Consider the following 17,380-nt stretch of genomic DNA (forward strand, 5'->3'; position numbering starts at 1 on the left):
TTTGGGAGTTTGAAAGCAATATTTCATATCTACCTTCCATATAAACTGCATGTCAAAGGCCATCAGTACACACTTAAAAAAACATATTAAACATCAGCGCTACAGTAATATTCAATCTTAGGAAATATTTATTATTGTTTATTTATGTATAACCATCACATTATGCAGCACTGTAAAGAGAATATTCACATCCGTCCCTGCCCCACTGTCTAAATGGGATTCCCCTAGTTTGTATCTGTGTGTGTTAGGGAATTTAATCAGTGGGAGAATATACAAACTCTACCCAGATGGAGTCCTGGTCAGAAAGGAACACATGGCCCAGCTCTGTGAGACAGCAATACTAACCACTGTGTCACCATACCAGAAATATTTTCTTTTATTTAACAGGATACATTTGGGTCGTTTTTTTTTTTTATCCTGCATGTAACATATGGGCTGGCATTTTAACCCAACTCAAACAATCCCACGTGAATATGTCATGTGTCTTTCACAGAAATAAAATTCAGGCATTGTCATATTGCCAAAAGCAAAATGTGGTAATAGCATATGAAGATCAGGACAGATAGTGCTTGCTTTATGCTGTCACTGCAAATGTTGCTCATGTTACATAAGATATTCTAGATACATATGGAAACATGAAGAATATGAATTCCAGAACAGATCAGACTATGTATAAGCTAAATGCTTAAAACCAGGGCTTTACATATGTATATGTATAAGCTAAATGCTGTTTTAAAATAGACAATTGAGCTTCTAAAGGAATGTGGGGGTCCCAGAAAAGCTTACTCCAGAGCCACAATGGAATGGTATCTTGGTAGAAGCAATGGCATTTAGTCGATGAGTGTAATAGTGTTTTTAAATGCCATTAAATGATGTCTGAATTATCCTCAATGTTAAAATATTAATTAAGCCCTTGCTGTCACAACATTGCTACTTTTGATAATAGCCCATTGTTTAAATCAGTCTAGGAAATTCCTCCCCCCGCAGGCTGTGGTCTTAATGAAATCTAACTAACAAAATCAAGAAGCAAATTATTTTCTTACACATTAAAAACCCTCTGCTGTCAAGTGCCTGACCCTAGTTTGATAATCTTATTTCCTGAGAATCAAAAGCTGGAAATATACGCTTCCCAGAGTGTTAATTGCAGCCCTGCTCTGTTGCTAATCAAAAAATTGGATGTTTTGCATGAAAATACTTTACTAATTAATTCTCAGTCATAAAGCTCCCCGGTTTTAATAACCTACTTTGATTGGATGTTCTTTGTAGAGAGACTGAGGCTAATACGATAAGTTGGAAAAAACACACGGAGAAGCAATAAGTGGCCTTTACAGTGCCTAGCTCAGGTGATTGCATTAATATCAAGGAAAAATACAGGACTGACTTATTTCTACTCCTTTGTTCTTATAAAACTAGAAACACTAGAGGGAAGAGTTTGCACTTTTTTCTTAAGTGCAGTGAAATTCACAAAGTAAAAAAAAACACAACACCACCACTTTATAGGAGAATAACAGTTTTAGTATATGAGAGATATAGGCACACAAAGACATACTAGTAAACATTGTGAATGAAGACCTTCAATTCATAAAAAAAAAATTACTAGAACAGAATATCAAAATAACAACTAAATCTATTACAAAAGCAGTTCTGACTCTTAAAAGAAATCTAATATCTGCATACGCAGAACACTGTACCACCAATCTCGCTGAGAGATTACAGTCTTGCAAAAACGTAGATTTCAGAAGACTACAAAGGGCAACATATAAAGAATGCAGTATTAATTATTTTAGGCAAGTGGAAAGGTCAACGTAACAAATGGAAGAGCATCAGCATGATATAACAGGCTTGTTTACCTGTATGAAAACTATGGGGTAGATTTAATAAAGAAATTGAGGCTGCAATGTAAATGGCCTGGCGATGTGTGGTGGATTGAAACCAGCTAAACTGCCGGCGGTTTGGTCAAAATGGTAATAAGGGGGAAAAAAAAAAAAGAGGGTTATTTTTATACCATTGTCTTTCCTCCCCCTAGACTCCCCTCCCACCACAACCTCACTATCGTTGTTAATAACACCATCTCCTCTGTCACCCAACTCCGCTGCCTGGGTGTCACCCTCGACTCCTCTCTCTCTTTTGCCCCCCATGTCCAATCCCTTGCTCAAGCCTGTCGCTTCCAACTGCGCAACATCGCCGGCATCCGACCCTTCCTCTCAAAAGACGCCACCAAAATCATCATCCACGCACTCATCATCTCCCGCCTCGACTACTGCAACCTTCTCCTCACTGGCCTCCCCCTCTCACATCTCGCCCTCCTCCGCTCTGTACTCAATGCGGCTGCTAGACTCATCTTTCTCTCACGCCGCTCCTCCTCTGCCTCCCCTCTCTGCCATGCCCTACACTGGCTCCCCATCCCCTACAGAATCCTCTTCAAACTCCTTATCACCACTTACAAGGCTCTCTCCGTCTACTGCTCCCTATATCTCCAACCTCCTCACCATTCACACTCCTGCCCGGTCCCTGCGCTCTGCTAATGACCGTCGCCTCTCCTCCACTCTAATTACCATTTCCCACTCCAGAATCCAAGACTTCGCCCGAGCTGCTCCCCTGCACTGGAATGACCTCCCTCGTTCCATCCATCTCGCTCCCAATCTGTGCTCCTTCAAACGAGCACTTAAAATTCACCTGTTCTTCAAAGCTTATCAACCATCCACTTAACCCCTCATCTACTCTGCTCGCTATTCCCTCTCTCCCCTGGCCCCTTCTTCTTTCCCCTGGCATCACCAGCTCCCTCTCGTGTCTGATTTGTCCACCCTCCCTTAGGATGTAAGCTCTTATGAGCAGGGCCCCTCTTCTCTCGTGTCTCCATACCTATTCTTCTGCTCTGTCCTTACTCCATATGGCTGTCCCGGAGTTACTGAAGCATTGGTACTTTGTGTTTATCGTTCTGTACTGTTTAACCCTGTATGGTCTACTGTTTGTACTATGTACGGCGCTGTGGAAACCTTGTGGCGCCTAACAAATAAATGATGATGATAATAATAATAATAATAATAATAATAATACCAGCTTCTGATTGGCTTCATGGCTCAAACATGCTGTTTAAGCAATCTCACCATTCAGAACATAAGAGGAGGCACTATTGACTTATAAATTATGGGGACAATCATTATTTATGGATTAAGGGGCAAAGTTAATTTATAATTAATTTATGTGGGCATTTATTATTTTTCATTAAATTAAGAGGTCAGCATCATTGTATTATATTATGGTACTATATAATACCACGAGTGTATTATAAATAATTATAACCCCCTGTAACAATCGAATAGTATTAGTCATAGATTCATATTTCTCCAATAATACAATCAGTGTCCCCTTAATATAATGAAAAAGAAAAAATTATTCTGAATGGCTATATAGCTCATACAGAACGCAGTTGAGCAATCTCACCTCTCTTTATCTGGCTGTTTTCCCGGTAGTTTGTCAAACAGCAGCTTAGTAAATCTGCCTGTTTGTATTTTGATCATGTTAAAAATGGGGATGTTGATATGTAAAGTGGTGGTTTGTAAAACAGTGGTTTTCAGCCTTTTAACAGGCGATTTTGGCCTTTAGTAAATTCATATTAAAACAGATGAAAAAAATGTCATAAACAGGCGGTATCATCAAACCTCCCTTTAGTAAATCTAGCCCTGTGAGAGTTGTACAAAACTATGTCATCTTCTTAACGTGGACCTGTCTCCCCTACATAAAACTACAGTACTTTTTTCAAAATATTAAATAAGAATTTGGAGGGGAAAAAATACATATAATTTCTATCTTCTCCGAAAATCACAAAAAACTTACCTAACACCAGGAAAACCTGGAGATGTCCCAGATGTTTTTACATTAAAAATTTTATTGCATTTTATTTACAGAGTCAACATTTTCTGCAGGGCTTTACATAGGCAAATGTATGGCTGACATACAGGTAGAAATGGCAGTAGAGCCTTATAACTACATTTCCACCTTTGTTTTTACAATAAAGAGCCAGGAAAGTTTACATACTAAAACAATGAAGGTAAGTGTCAGATTGGTTGCTATGGTTTAGTACAGATTTACACCTTTAAGCAATGTTTATAACCCTTAATGACATCTCCACACAAGTTCATTGTTTTGCTGCTTTGATCATCACATAATTAGTATCATAGAAAAACAAAGATAATTTTCCTTTCTTTACGCAAATGTTTTGCTTTTTTTCTACTTTTTGGGCATGATGATTTCACAGCGTACAGGCAAGACATACGTTTGGGCTGGACCCAGAGTTTCAGATACTTCATCAGCTACATTTAGCACTGCCCACCCTTAGAATTCCCATGTAGATAAATCTCTTACCTAGAAGTTCTCCACTTTTGCTGTATAACTCTCGCCTCTGCTCCCGCAAATACGCACTCATACTAATTGCATGCGAAGAGGACTCAAACCTAAAGAACATAAAGCATTTAATATAAATACTCATTATACATCTACAGATAAAGAAAGGCATGTCGTGAGGCAGCATGGTGGCTTAGTGGTTAGCACTTCTGCTTCACAGCGCTGGGGTCATGAGTTCAATTCCCGGCCATGGCCTTATCTATGTGGAGTTTGTATGTTCTCCCTGTGTTTGTGTGGGTTTCTTCCGGGTGCTTCAGTTTCCTTCCACACTCCAAAACATACCAGTAGCTTAATTGGCTGCTATTAAATTGATCTTAGTTTCTCTCGGTCTGTGTGTGTCTCTATGTTAGGGAATTTAGACTGTAATCTCCTATGGGGCAGGGACTGATGTGAGTGAGTTCTCAGTACAGCGATGCGAAATTAGTGGCACTATATAAATAGATGATGATGATAAAATCAAGAAGATCATTACAAAAAAAACTCCTCAATCTAACTGCATGTAACAATAGAGCAATGTTTGGGAACTTTGTCTCTATGAGAGACTGTTTTCTTTTTTCACACTAATGCACTGAAAGTAGAACATGTTCTATATTCTGCACGTTAAAGGTTAGGTAAGGATGGCATAACAAACAATGCTCAATGTGATAGTTCTCTCTAGTTTAAGGAGTGTTTGGCTTATGTCCAGTGAAAGAAATAAAAACACATTAAATTGTATACATTGTGTATCCGAAATTTGACATGTGTTTACAACCCATAACCTGATTTCCTCTGTTATGTAATGGAATAATCACACATACAAATTTACAATATAAAATCCTATGAATTCATTTGAATGGATGGTAAATTTAATCTGCAGTCTTATTAATATATTGAAATAAAAAAAAGCTTAAGAAAATAATCACAACATACTTGAATAAAGAGTTTTTAGGTCTCTGAGATTTCTTCTTTGCAAAAAAAGCTGCAAATTCTCGCCCTGTACTAGCATAGCTGAGCTGGGCTGATGGTTCTGACGAGGTCTTTGTGTTCTTCATATCCAGATATTCAGTCAGAAGTATCTACAGAAGACAGAATTATTGTTTACAGACAAAAAATAGGACAATCAATTAAAAAAAAAAAAAGATTCTGAAGCTTTAAATATGTGTCCAACACAAACTTTAAAACAATAAAAAGGTAGCCGTATGACCGCAATATACATGTACAATTTTGGAAAGGACCTTCGGAAAATACTTCTCCCTCTCCCATGGCAACCCCATCACCTGAGTCGAAGAGGACCCTTTGAAGAAATAAGGGCTCTAGAAAGTGGTGTCCCGCCACCCTCCCCACTGCATCATGCAGCCACTTAAGTTTAACAAGACAATGTGATTTTAAAATTCCATACTTAACAGTTATTGAAATGCAGCATTAAAATGTTGAATGAAGCAGCAACACTGTACATGAGGACTTTTCTAGTGAGTCTTTCTAGAGCAGAAGGGCAGGCAGGGACAGGGCCGGAGGAACGCTGTAAGCAGGGTAAGCAAGGCGGGGGGGGGGGCAGGACTGAGGGGGGCTCCTGGCACAAAAAATAAATAAAAAAACAATAAAAAATTAGAAACAAAGATGGCAACGCACAGCACCCACCTCCCCCGCTTCCTTCCCGTCTCACTAACAGTGTCAGGCGTGACGTTATCACGTCCCAACACTGTCAGTGAGGATCGCGCAGAGAGACCGCAAGAAGAGAAGAAGAAAAGACTGAAGAGAAGAAGACAAAAGAAGAGAAAAGAAGGAAAGGTAATAGAAAGGAAAGTAGATAATGGAGGGGGGAGCAACGTGTGATGGAGGAGAGCTGGGAGCAACGGGTGGTGTAAGAGAGGGGGGCAGCGTGTGATAAGGGGGCAGGTGGGGGCAGTGTGTGTAATGACGGAGGGAGAAAACCAAAAGAAATTTAAACATTTCTTTTGGTTAGCCAATAAAGGTATCATTACTATAATACTTTTGTCTTTTTTGACACAAAAGTATTTAACATCACATAGATATGTGACAGATTGAAAGGAATATGGAAACCTTAATCAGCTCATAGTGGCTAAGATGTATATGACGTTGTTCGCTGCTGGAATTTGACTTTAGCAAAGTACACAAAGCAGGTGCTGCATTGAGCTGTAATATGGTGTAATTCCACTTATTTATGGTAGTTTAGTCTAGACAGATATATTACAAGGTGTTTTGTTTGAACACCACATGCAAATATTGAACAGGTGCAAAGAAAAAACTTCGCCCATTGAGCCTTATGTGTTTGCATTTTATTTTCCAAACTGTACTAAAATAAAGACAATATGCATCATATTGTTTATCATTCACCAACTTTTCATCTCCACCAGTTTTTATAACAGTCTTCCATGTATGAGATATTTGCAGCCCTATAACTGAAGCCACATCACTTCAGGAATGGTAGCTTGAGCAGCAACACACATTTGTAGGTGGGGACTAATGATTCGGAAATGAACAGTAGAAGTACTAACTAACCCATAACCTAACAAATATAAAATTCTCTATTTAGCACTATATAAAGGCAATCATCCAAAGCAATTATGTTCACATCTTTTAACACAAAACTTCTTTCAAGTGTCTTGGGCTGTTTGATAGTGATTTGATTTCATATACGTCAGACCCAATTAACAGTTCAGACAAAACAATTAAATATGTAATATCTAGGAACATGTGTCTCTTATGTTTTGGCAAAAAAACAAACAAAAACAAAGGCAATAAAGCACAAACACTTCTTAATGGATGGACAGATTGAGCAGAAGAGGGATGAGGCGATAATTAATCTTTTAAGATGGACAGACCAGTAAAACATAGAAAGTGAGCAGCAAGCAAAACAGGTTTGCTAGGAGTACAGACATGCACATATATGACGAGAAATGTAGAACAGAGTTAAATTAAACAAGTTAACAACTAAACATTGTACTTTCGTACCTTGATACTGTAAAAACAACAAAAAATAAAATAAAGAGAGCAGTCATTACCAGAAAATCTTTGAGGGTAATTTAGGTAATGAACTAGCTGCCGGCAGAATTAAATCCATTAGCAATGCCAATTGTACAATTAGAAACACCATTAATGTAGATTCGCTAATGTTTTTTCTTTTTAACTCAATGAAAACAAAAATTAAAACCTTTTACTTTATAGAAGCACTTTAGCAAACTCTGGGAGAGGGCATTTAATTGCTTAAGCATCATAAACTCTCCTAAAAAGCTTCAGGCAAAGAAGATTCCATGTCTTGTGTGTTCACTTAATAAGACTATTTAAAAGCATTAACTCTTAGACTGACATAGGAGAGGCAATCTTACATTGACAACAGCTAACATAGTGGCATTTTCTATTTTCATGAGATTTTTGCTCACTACTAGCTAGCAGCAAAACATGCTCAATTTTATTACATAGACAACTTCATATACTTTATTTTGGAAGAAAATTTAGTTTATGGAAATACTGGGCACAGAAGCGACATTTTATTTGCAATCTTCAAAGTCAAATGTTAAAACCAAGACTTCCTGCACAGATGAGTGCTTTTATTATTATAAAAATATACAATGTGCCCTGTCAAAACTGACAGCACGTCATTCAGTCCTGCCTCTTAAACTTCTGATTGATATATTCCTTCCAACTGTTCAGAGGACCATGCGTTTCTAAACATTTGCTGTCATTAATGTGATTTCCATGCATCTGCTGCAACAAATAAAGGATTCCTAAAACTTTAGTAATAAATCTGCTTTACTGGTAATACATGTTTGCATCTCTCTTTTATACATATAAACATATATACACACACATCATAGTAACGCATATACAGGTGTCCCTGATGCATTGTAAATCCATGGTACTTGCTCAGATCAGCCGCATCATGCACAGGAGACTGATCATCATGCAGAGGAGGAAAGCACAAAGTACTCCACAGGTAAAGAAGCCAGAAGCCTGTCTTGCTGGGGGCAAAGCTGCTGCATTGCTAAAGGAGCTGGCAAAGGCCCTGACACTCAGCAGGAGAGTTGTGCTCACTTTAAATCACCATTACAGAGTTTTTTGTTTTAACTTCATTGTGAGCAAAGGCATCTGAATGCTGCATGGGAGGACCGCATTGTCATGTGAAACATATGAAAAATATTACGGTATTCCTTACAAGTACTTCCTATAGAATGCAGCCAAAATATACTAATGAGTGCAACTCCACTCTACTTCCTGTACACTTATATTGCTATTGACCAGTGTCATGTGAGCACACTGTCCAGCACCTTGCACTGTGAAAGCTGAGTGTTGTTCAAAATAAATATATAAATATATATATATATATACACACACACACACATACACATATACATACACACAGGTAGGTTATGTTTAAACATGTGTACTATGTGATAGATTTAAATATATCTAGATTATTTGATGACACGTTCAGAGTTCAACTGTACATTATATATACATAGCAGGTAGTGTTGGGTCATTATATATATTTATCATAATTAAAATAATTTTCCCCATACACTAATTAGCGACACGCTACGGTAGTAATTTACTACTTTTTAACAGTCATTAACACAATCATCATACTGTTATTTCATCTTTAAAATATTTCGCTATTTTTCAATTGTATTTATTAAATGGGAGTGTTCCATATATAAGAACACTTTTTAATGTATATCAATAACGTTTTGTAAATTTTATTTAGACAAAGAGTGTCCCTTTATCCCTATTCTTCTCTCTCTTTCATAATTAAAAATTGACACAAAGTGTGGGTGCACCTGTCCTCCAAACCATAACAATATAGATTGACTAAACCATTATATGAATGAGATGGTTATAGTAAAAAGAGGATCTGTCTACCTGGTGCGATATATATCCTTTTAAAACGTTCAGAGTTAGCATGATTTTGTGTATGTTTGGGACAGAGATCACATAAACACAGTGGCGGAACTACCATTGGTGCAGCACAGCGGCTCATGGACATAATGGTGCCCGCTACACGGGGAACTAGCGAGCTGTGAGACCTGGATCCATCTTCCCCGCTTCATTGCACTGGAGTCCACAGCTCTCTAGTTCTGCCTCTGCATTAACATAAATACAGGCATCTTTGACGCCTTGTAAAACACTGGCATTCCTCCAGACCAGTCTCATACAGATCATTTGACAGTGAAAAAAACTCATTATCAACGACTCCAGAGCATTGCTATAGAAGAAGTCAGTAGGGTGTCTTTTGCTGGAGGAAGATTTAACCACATTGCTAATGGAGATGGCATCAGCCCTGCCATTTTATGTAGCAGCTTATGTGTCCTAACATAGTATGGGAAATCCAGTCCAATTAGCCTAATGGAGTCCCGTAGACTTGGGGCCACCGCCTGTGTTACCAATTCAATGCCTTAGAAATATCCCTTAAAAAATGTAAGTAATTTTACTCAACAGCAAAAAAAAAATTCGCCCGCTGCAAACATATTACACAAGTGACAAGGATATATGTAAAATAAAGCTTTATATTTGGGGAGCATGGATATCAATTAAGTGACACCTTCAAAATATATTTGGTGAGCAGTAAGATCGCATGACTAGTTTTTAAGCTGTTCTACAATCTAATGCCGAATGGTCAGGGCCGGATTAAGGGAATGGAGGCCCCTGGGCTAAGGGGGCCACCATTTCATCGTGAGCCTACCCCCTGGCCCCTCCCCCCATGAGCTGCCTGCCTCCCTTCCCCAAGCACTTACCTTTTTCTATTCTCCTCCTGTCACTGTAGTCCTTCCGCGGCGCGCTGTATGCTCCTTACTGAGATTGAGACTCACGAGATCTCCTCAGAAATGAGACTACTGAGCGCCGGGGAAGGACTAGAGTGACAGACTCAGCAGCATTGATCGGGCCGGGGGCGCCCCCCCCGCCCGATCAATAATGCTGCCGAGCACTGTCAAGGCCCCCTTGATGCCCGAGGCCCATGGGCTGTAGCTCAGTTTGACCTCGGGTTAATCCGGCGAATGGTCAGTAAAGCAAAGCAAGGACTACAAAGACATGGTTTGATGAGTTTGGTGTGGAAGAACTTAACTGGCACGCACAGAGCCCTCACCTCAACCCTATCGAACACCTTTGGAATGAACTGGAACGAAGATTGTAAGCCAGGCATTCTTGTACAACATCAGTGCCTGACATCATAAATGCTCTACAGAATAAATGGGCACAAATTCCCACAGAAACACTCCAACATCTTGTGGAAATCCTTCCAAGAAGAGTGGAAGCTGTTATCGCTGCAAAAGGGGGACCAACTCCATAATAAAGTATATGTATTTGAAAACATTGTCATTACAGCCCCTGTTGGTGCGATGGTTAAGCGTCCGAATGCTTTTGTCCATATAGTGTATATTAGGCTTAAAACTAAGATTGATATGCCCTTTACTCGAACGCCTAAATAAAAAAATATATAATAATGTCGTGCATTATTCATTACTAGTGCAAAATTGTATCAGAAAATCAAAACACACAATATAACTTCAATAAAGAACACAACAGGAGACAATTAAATTTATTTCAGTATTGAAAAGAGGCGATACTTATATTTGTTATATATTTGTAAATATAAAGCTTCAAGACACAGAAGCAGGTGCATCGATCCTGCATATATAGCTTTTTATAAGTCTGAAGAGGTCTGCAAAGCTTCTTGCCCCATTTTCCATTTTATTTTGTGATCTGCATATACTGCAGTAAAGCGCTTAGTTAGTGGGCATGGGACAGAAGCAGTAAGTAGCCAGGAGAATGTGGTCAGAGGTACATAAGGAACATTTACTTGTCTGTCACGTGTGCTCTTTCAAAGATTTTCAATTTCTACTTTTAGCACTCCTTTCAACAACATAACTAAATTCCGACTACAAGAGTCAGTTAACAGCAAATACATATGTTTGGGGACTAGAGTAAAGGTGAGAAAAACACAACCTAGGAGGATTATTGGATAAAAAAAACGTAGATTTCATCTGTTAATCCCCTATATTATGCAACTATAAAATCTTCTAACTGTAGGATAATTCTGAAGTGTAATCCCTTTCCTAAGCAATTTGTCTTGGATTATTAAAAAAAAATGAAAATATTAGACACTGTAGTTTCTGAAGAAAACAAATAATTCCATGTAGCATTGACAAATTACATCAATACCTAAGTGCAGCTTTAAGAAGAACAGCATATGTATGCAATGAGGTTTTACTTAGGTGAGAATAGTAGTTCATTACAGGCTATATAAAAGTGTGAGGTGATTTATGGACATGGCTGCTCCTTATGTGACATGTCCACACCAACTATGTTCGGATATTAACGCCCCATCCACCCCCTACATTTCTGTCCCCATGGAGACTTTGACAAAGTGTATTTTAGGAAATTACTTAGCTGTGTGTTTTGGGTGAGGGAGAGTCAAAGTGATTTAAAGTGGGTGCAATTAGACAGCATGTGGGGGAGGGGGGTACACCACAGAGGGACTTCCACAGCTTGGTGCTACATTTGTTCTAAAGCAGGGTTAGTGCTGTAAGTATGAAGAGGAGTGAGTGTTTAAGATTAATAGATGGCCCCCTAATGTGATCACAGGAAAAAAAATCTAATGAACAAATTAAAAAAAACAAAAAAACACACACATACACATATATAACAAAAGCAAGGACTCTATGGAAAGATATATGTGACAGGACAGACCGCCTATGCCACCCTGTCTGTTGTTGGTGGGAACTGTCTGGGCTTACTTTGCCACTGTTCCCTTTTGTTATCCAAAATGCGCCCTCTTGCCGCAGTAGGAGGGGCTTACAAAGGCTGCCACCACTGGACTCCTTACCGGCATCCAGAACAGTGTTTCTTCTGGGTAACTGACGCTGCTAGCATTTCTCGTTGCTGATCTACCTGGGCTGGTACCCCTGACCTCTTACTATGGATCAGGCAAGCTGTGGATGGATTCCCCCTGGCCTATCGCACTGACCAGGGCTGCATGGATAGCAGGCAGAGCGGTGGTACCAGAAAGCTTGGATCCAAACCTCAGAGACAGCCGGAGGACGGATTAGATTTAGGGTCTAATCTGCAGGTCACAGGAATACAGCACTACTGAAGATGTTTTCAAGCAGATCTTTGAAGCAAGATGTTTTTTTGCTCTTACTGGTTGGAGGTACCAGTGATCAGGTCAGATGAAAATCCAAAGAACGATACATTTCAGTGTACAGTACAGTGCTTTTTATACAGATATGGACACAGGCTATTTTTAGAATCATGATGTACCCTGTTTACCAAAACATAAATTTCCATACATTGCAAAGCCAATAATATTTACAGTTAGCTATGAAATTCTTAAAAACCTTGTTGTGATAATTTACAAATTCAGTGATGTCCTGCATCTTGCTTTTAGACACAGGAAATCTAGTAGCAAGGTCTTAATTAACCCGTCCTGTATTCAAAATGCCTCACACATCAAAAAGGCCTGATTAGCAGGAGACCATTTGTTCCAACAGTTGCAGAATACACATTCCCAAAGAAAGGTATAAACCTCTCACAAGTGATTTCTCCGCATCAAAATACATAGCAGACTTTCTAAACAAAGGCTCATTGTATCAGATATATACATCTGAAATAAGATATTTCCTTTAGAAAGGGTAAAACAGAAAAGGCACATTTTCTACCTTGGTCTCAAAAATAACGATTTCCTATCTCAAAATATACACAATATCAAAAATAAGTGCATTGGCAATTATATAAATAAGCGCCCTGCGCTATTTCCTTTAAATAAATTTATACCATAAGTTATTTATATGTGATCCAGTCACAATGTGTATAACAGAATGACTGTTTGAATTATCCTTTGTTAGATTTTATACTACATAATGTACTGACATCAGTCTGAGCCGTTTTACAGTGTAATGATATTCTGCTCCCACATTTCCTCCATATTTCCCTTGACAGTCAACTATGAAATAATAAATTATTATTAAGAATACGTTTTGAATTAATTATTTCATTCAGACCAGGTTCCTGCAATACTTTATTTTTAGAAAAAGCAGGAGTATTATGTGTTGCTGCTCTCTGTGTGAAAGAGGTAACAGTATTGGTTGTAATTCATTGGCTGTTCCAGGATTCTCTTACATACATTTTGGAGAGAATGATTCATTTCACAGTTATTTTTTTCCTATTTCTGTGCTGGTAGTTCTGTCTTATTACAAGAATGAACACTTGCATGGATACTATTTGTTTAGGTTTGTTCCTGCCACAAGCATTGCTGACAAACTGCTACTAATGGAGCTTCTTCTTTGTTTTGTGTAATGGTCGTTATTCCGCTGCATTAGCTACAGAGAAAAAGGCAAATAAAAAAATCTCTGTGTTTATCGCTTTACTTACTTGAGGGAAGCTTGTTAAATTGACTTATTTTGGCACCCTGTCTCATTAGCGACATAAAACTCCCCTAGTATGAAACAACTGTAGCCTAGGAACGATGACAAATGAAACTCAGCTGAAGTAACAAACCAGATAAAAATATTTCTTTGATTTTTCTTTCAGGTACTTATAGAATCAGGATGTTAGAAATATGTGGATAACAACATTTATATACAAACAATGTATGTATGGAACAAACACACTGTGTTCATCCAAAAAGTTAATGATATAGTTCCTAACACATAAATTACATTTAAAGGGTGTGGTCAGACAAATAGTGATAGAGGAAGCCAAAGGCATTAGTAGTGCTGGAAGTGTATGTACAATCAGGCCGCCAAGAGGAATTGAGCCCTACAACATCAGCTTCTTGGGGCCCGTTCCACAACTATTGAAGTGGGCATAGTCACACCAAGCGGTTTCACATAGGATACAGAGTAGGAGAAAAAAAAAAGAAGCAAAACATGGGGTAGATTATGTCCTTTTTGGAAATCCTGGCAAGTGTTACGTAATACAGACACAGTCTGATTGCTATAAATTATTTGAAATAATGAAATAAGAAAACATAGGATTAACTATTTTTTCCCCTTATGGATACATTTGATAGACATATTTTAAATGAATTCAGTAACATTTTAAATAAAGACGTTTGTGAATGGAAGTTTTATTGTTTACTGGTTTTATAATCAGTGACCATGTCCCACAGGCTGTATATTAGCTGCCATATGTGGCACAGACAATGGTCGTAAAAGAAGACTGACTAAGAAGATGATGAACCAAATGAAAATTGCCTATATCCTTTCTTACCACAGCTGCCCACACATTCCACAAGCACCCCCTCCACTACTATCCTCTGTGTCGAAAGCACATAACTTACCACATCCCATTACACCAGCAAGAGTGCACAATGCTAATATTGTCACCTCGTCTGATTGTTCCCTCGTAACTATTCATGCTGAAGGAGCAAGGAGAAAACATCCATAAGCATCTACGAAAGTCTGAAAAGACTTTTCCAGACAGTTTCTTCATACATATAAAGAACCCACAGTTAATAGTTCGCCAGTATATTGTGCAAACTATTACCATGCCCCCTCCTCCTGGACCTGGTGCAGGTGCCTAGCCTGTAACCTATAAAATGTATGTCCTCTGGACAGCATCTGATTTAGGAATATCAGAAGGGTGTCCCTAACTATAGGAAGGAATCCAAATGGTGCATGGGATCGAACTTTACTTGTTAAAAACACACATGTCCTTACATATACATAAATGTTACAAACATAATTTAAAGGACCCAACTAACCCCTTTAGTTGAAGATCACTTAAATCTAAACTCATAACACAAGCAGATTGGAGGACAAGGGATTAACCCAACATTCTAAAACTATGCAAATATTATAAAAAGAATGACAGAAAAATTTTAAATACTGAAAGCAAATTGATTAATGTGCAAATAAAGGCAGCAGTTGCATCAACTGGCTAACAGGAAGTAATAGGTAATTGTAATAGTGGGCAGCCTAACAAGAGATATGTGATTCCTTATTAACCATCACGGATAGTACACAGTGAGGAGCTCATAGCTAATTTGATTGCAAATGATAAAACAATACCTTGTTTAAATGACATGGCAACCACTCGATCTGTAATATCTTGCAAACATGACTTTTTCGCTTACAGAGAAAACAATTACGACTGTGGGTGTGACCAATGTACCAATTACAATGGAACCACTGTTTGTCACTATAGTCCCTCTCACTGACATACACTAATTTCTGTGGTCTGCAGATACCCCAATCACCATATTGGGCCGAGACCTGTTATTCAAATTAGACTGTACTCTCTATTGTATGCCTGATGGAGGCTATATTCATGTGCCGAAAACAAAAAAAAAAACTTTGACACCATGCAGGATAGCCCTTGAGAAACACCAAGTTGTAAGCGGATATCACTGAGCCAGCCTCAGCTTGCCTTTCTATTACAAATACTTGAGGAAGTATGAGTTACAGACCCCACTGATGTAAGTCTCAAGAAATCTGTTGCACTAGTCCATATCAACCTTAAGCAACATTAACAGCCCTCAAAACCATTCAAACTAGAGATAGAATTGGGAGATTTTCCAGTTCTCCAAAAACTTTTAGAACAAAGGGTAGCTATTAAATCTACAAGAAGAGAAAACACCCCTAAATTTCAGATCAAGAAGCATGGGGCAGAGGGCGGAGATTTATTTAAAACCTTAGGGCTATAAATGCAGTGGTACAACCACTACTCCCTGTGGTCCCAAACCCTGTCACTATTCTCAAGCAAATACCACCAGACAGTTCATACTCTTCAAAAGGTGGTTTGTTTTCTGCATTCTTTTCAAGTATTTTATATTGGATACTGTAAAAATAAAACAGGCAACCAATGTGGAGACTAACAGAGTGGATCAGCAGAGGAAGAATGATTTGCAAGGAAAATCAACCTAGCTGCTGCGTGCAACATAGACTGTAGGGATGAGAGTCTGATGTGGGGAAGACCAGTAAGGAGGGAATTGCATCCACTGGTGTTCATCTACACTGAAGTATTTGGGAATACTCATCTCCTCGGATCCCCTGCAAGTTGTTGAATGTAATTATCAACCGTTGCCGACACAATTTGTTTCCTTCACCAAATCCTGGGCGAATTACGAGATTTCCTGGTTGGGACAGGAGGCTTCCCTGAAGATGATGCTGCTCCTGAAAATCCTGTACCTATTCCTCTCTATCCCTTACATTGAAGCTATGTCCCTTATTAACAAATTTTACTCTATTGCTTTCAGCTTTGTCTGGCGTAGATAACAACCCAGGCATCTAGGGAACGAATGTTTCGCTCCAAGCTTAGAGGTGCTGTGGCTGCCCCCAAATTGGAAGTATATCAGCAAGCTTCCCTATTGGATCAATTTAAAGACCGGCAGGCCACCCCCACTACGCAAACCCTGGATCCTCATAGAATCACAAAGCTTCCCTCCGTTTCCCCTGGAGGACTTATTATGGCTGGACAAAGCTAGTAGACCAACCTCATCCACAGCCGTTCGTAGCGTCGCTGACTCCCTTAGAGTTTGGGATAAAATGATAGCTTCGACCCAAGACACATGCCTCCCCTCTTCTCACCTCTCACCTTTCCGCAATGGCACTCTTCTCCTACATTCCAAACTTCTGCCTTGATTTCTGGCATAGCCAGAACGTGACTCGGCTACAGAACCTTCGGGAGAATGAAGTAATTATGTCCTTCTCCCAACTACAGGACTGGTACAATCTCCCATCCCAAGACTTCTACAAGTATCTCCAGGTTAGACATTGGATGCAATCATATTCACTTCATCCTCTATCACTAAAACCTGTCCCCCCACTTATAAGATTGCTCTTCTCACCCTCCTCTTACTTGGGCGGTATCTCCTCATGGTACCAGATTTTGATGGTTCCTGGTGAATCTTGAAGCTTGCTGATTCAGGCCCACTAGGAGGATGACCTGGAGGTCCCACTGACCAAAGAAGATTGGGAGAAAATATATCAGAATATTTATAAAATGTCAAAATGTATAAATCATACAGAGATGTTGGGTAAGG

The 17,380-nt window shown here is 38.9% G+C and overlaps 1 protein-coding gene across 1 annotated transcript in view; it reads right to left on the bottom strand.

Annotated features, from left to right (window-relative positions):
• Positions 1-17,380, bottom strand: part of EXOC4 (exocyst complex component 4) — a 356,359-nt gene that overhangs the window by 273,275 nt on the left and 65,704 nt on the right. The window contains exons 8-9 of the mRNA XM_075208546.1: positions 5,314-5,459; positions 4,366-4,454 (exon numbers count right to left, since the gene is read on the bottom strand). Of these exons, the coding sequence (XP_075064647.1) occupies positions 4,366-4,454; positions 5,314-5,459 (235 nt within the window). The remainder of the gene's footprint in view (positions 1-4,365; positions 4,455-5,313; positions 5,460-17,380) is intronic.

Source organism: Mixophyes fleayi, chromosome 4 (assembly GCF_038048845.1).
Source record: "Mixophyes fleayi isolate aMixFle1 chromosome 4, aMixFle1.hap1, whole genome shotgun sequence".
NCBI classification, from domain to species: Eukaryota; Metazoa; Chordata; class Amphibia; order Anura; family Limnodynastidae; genus Mixophyes; species Mixophyes fleayi.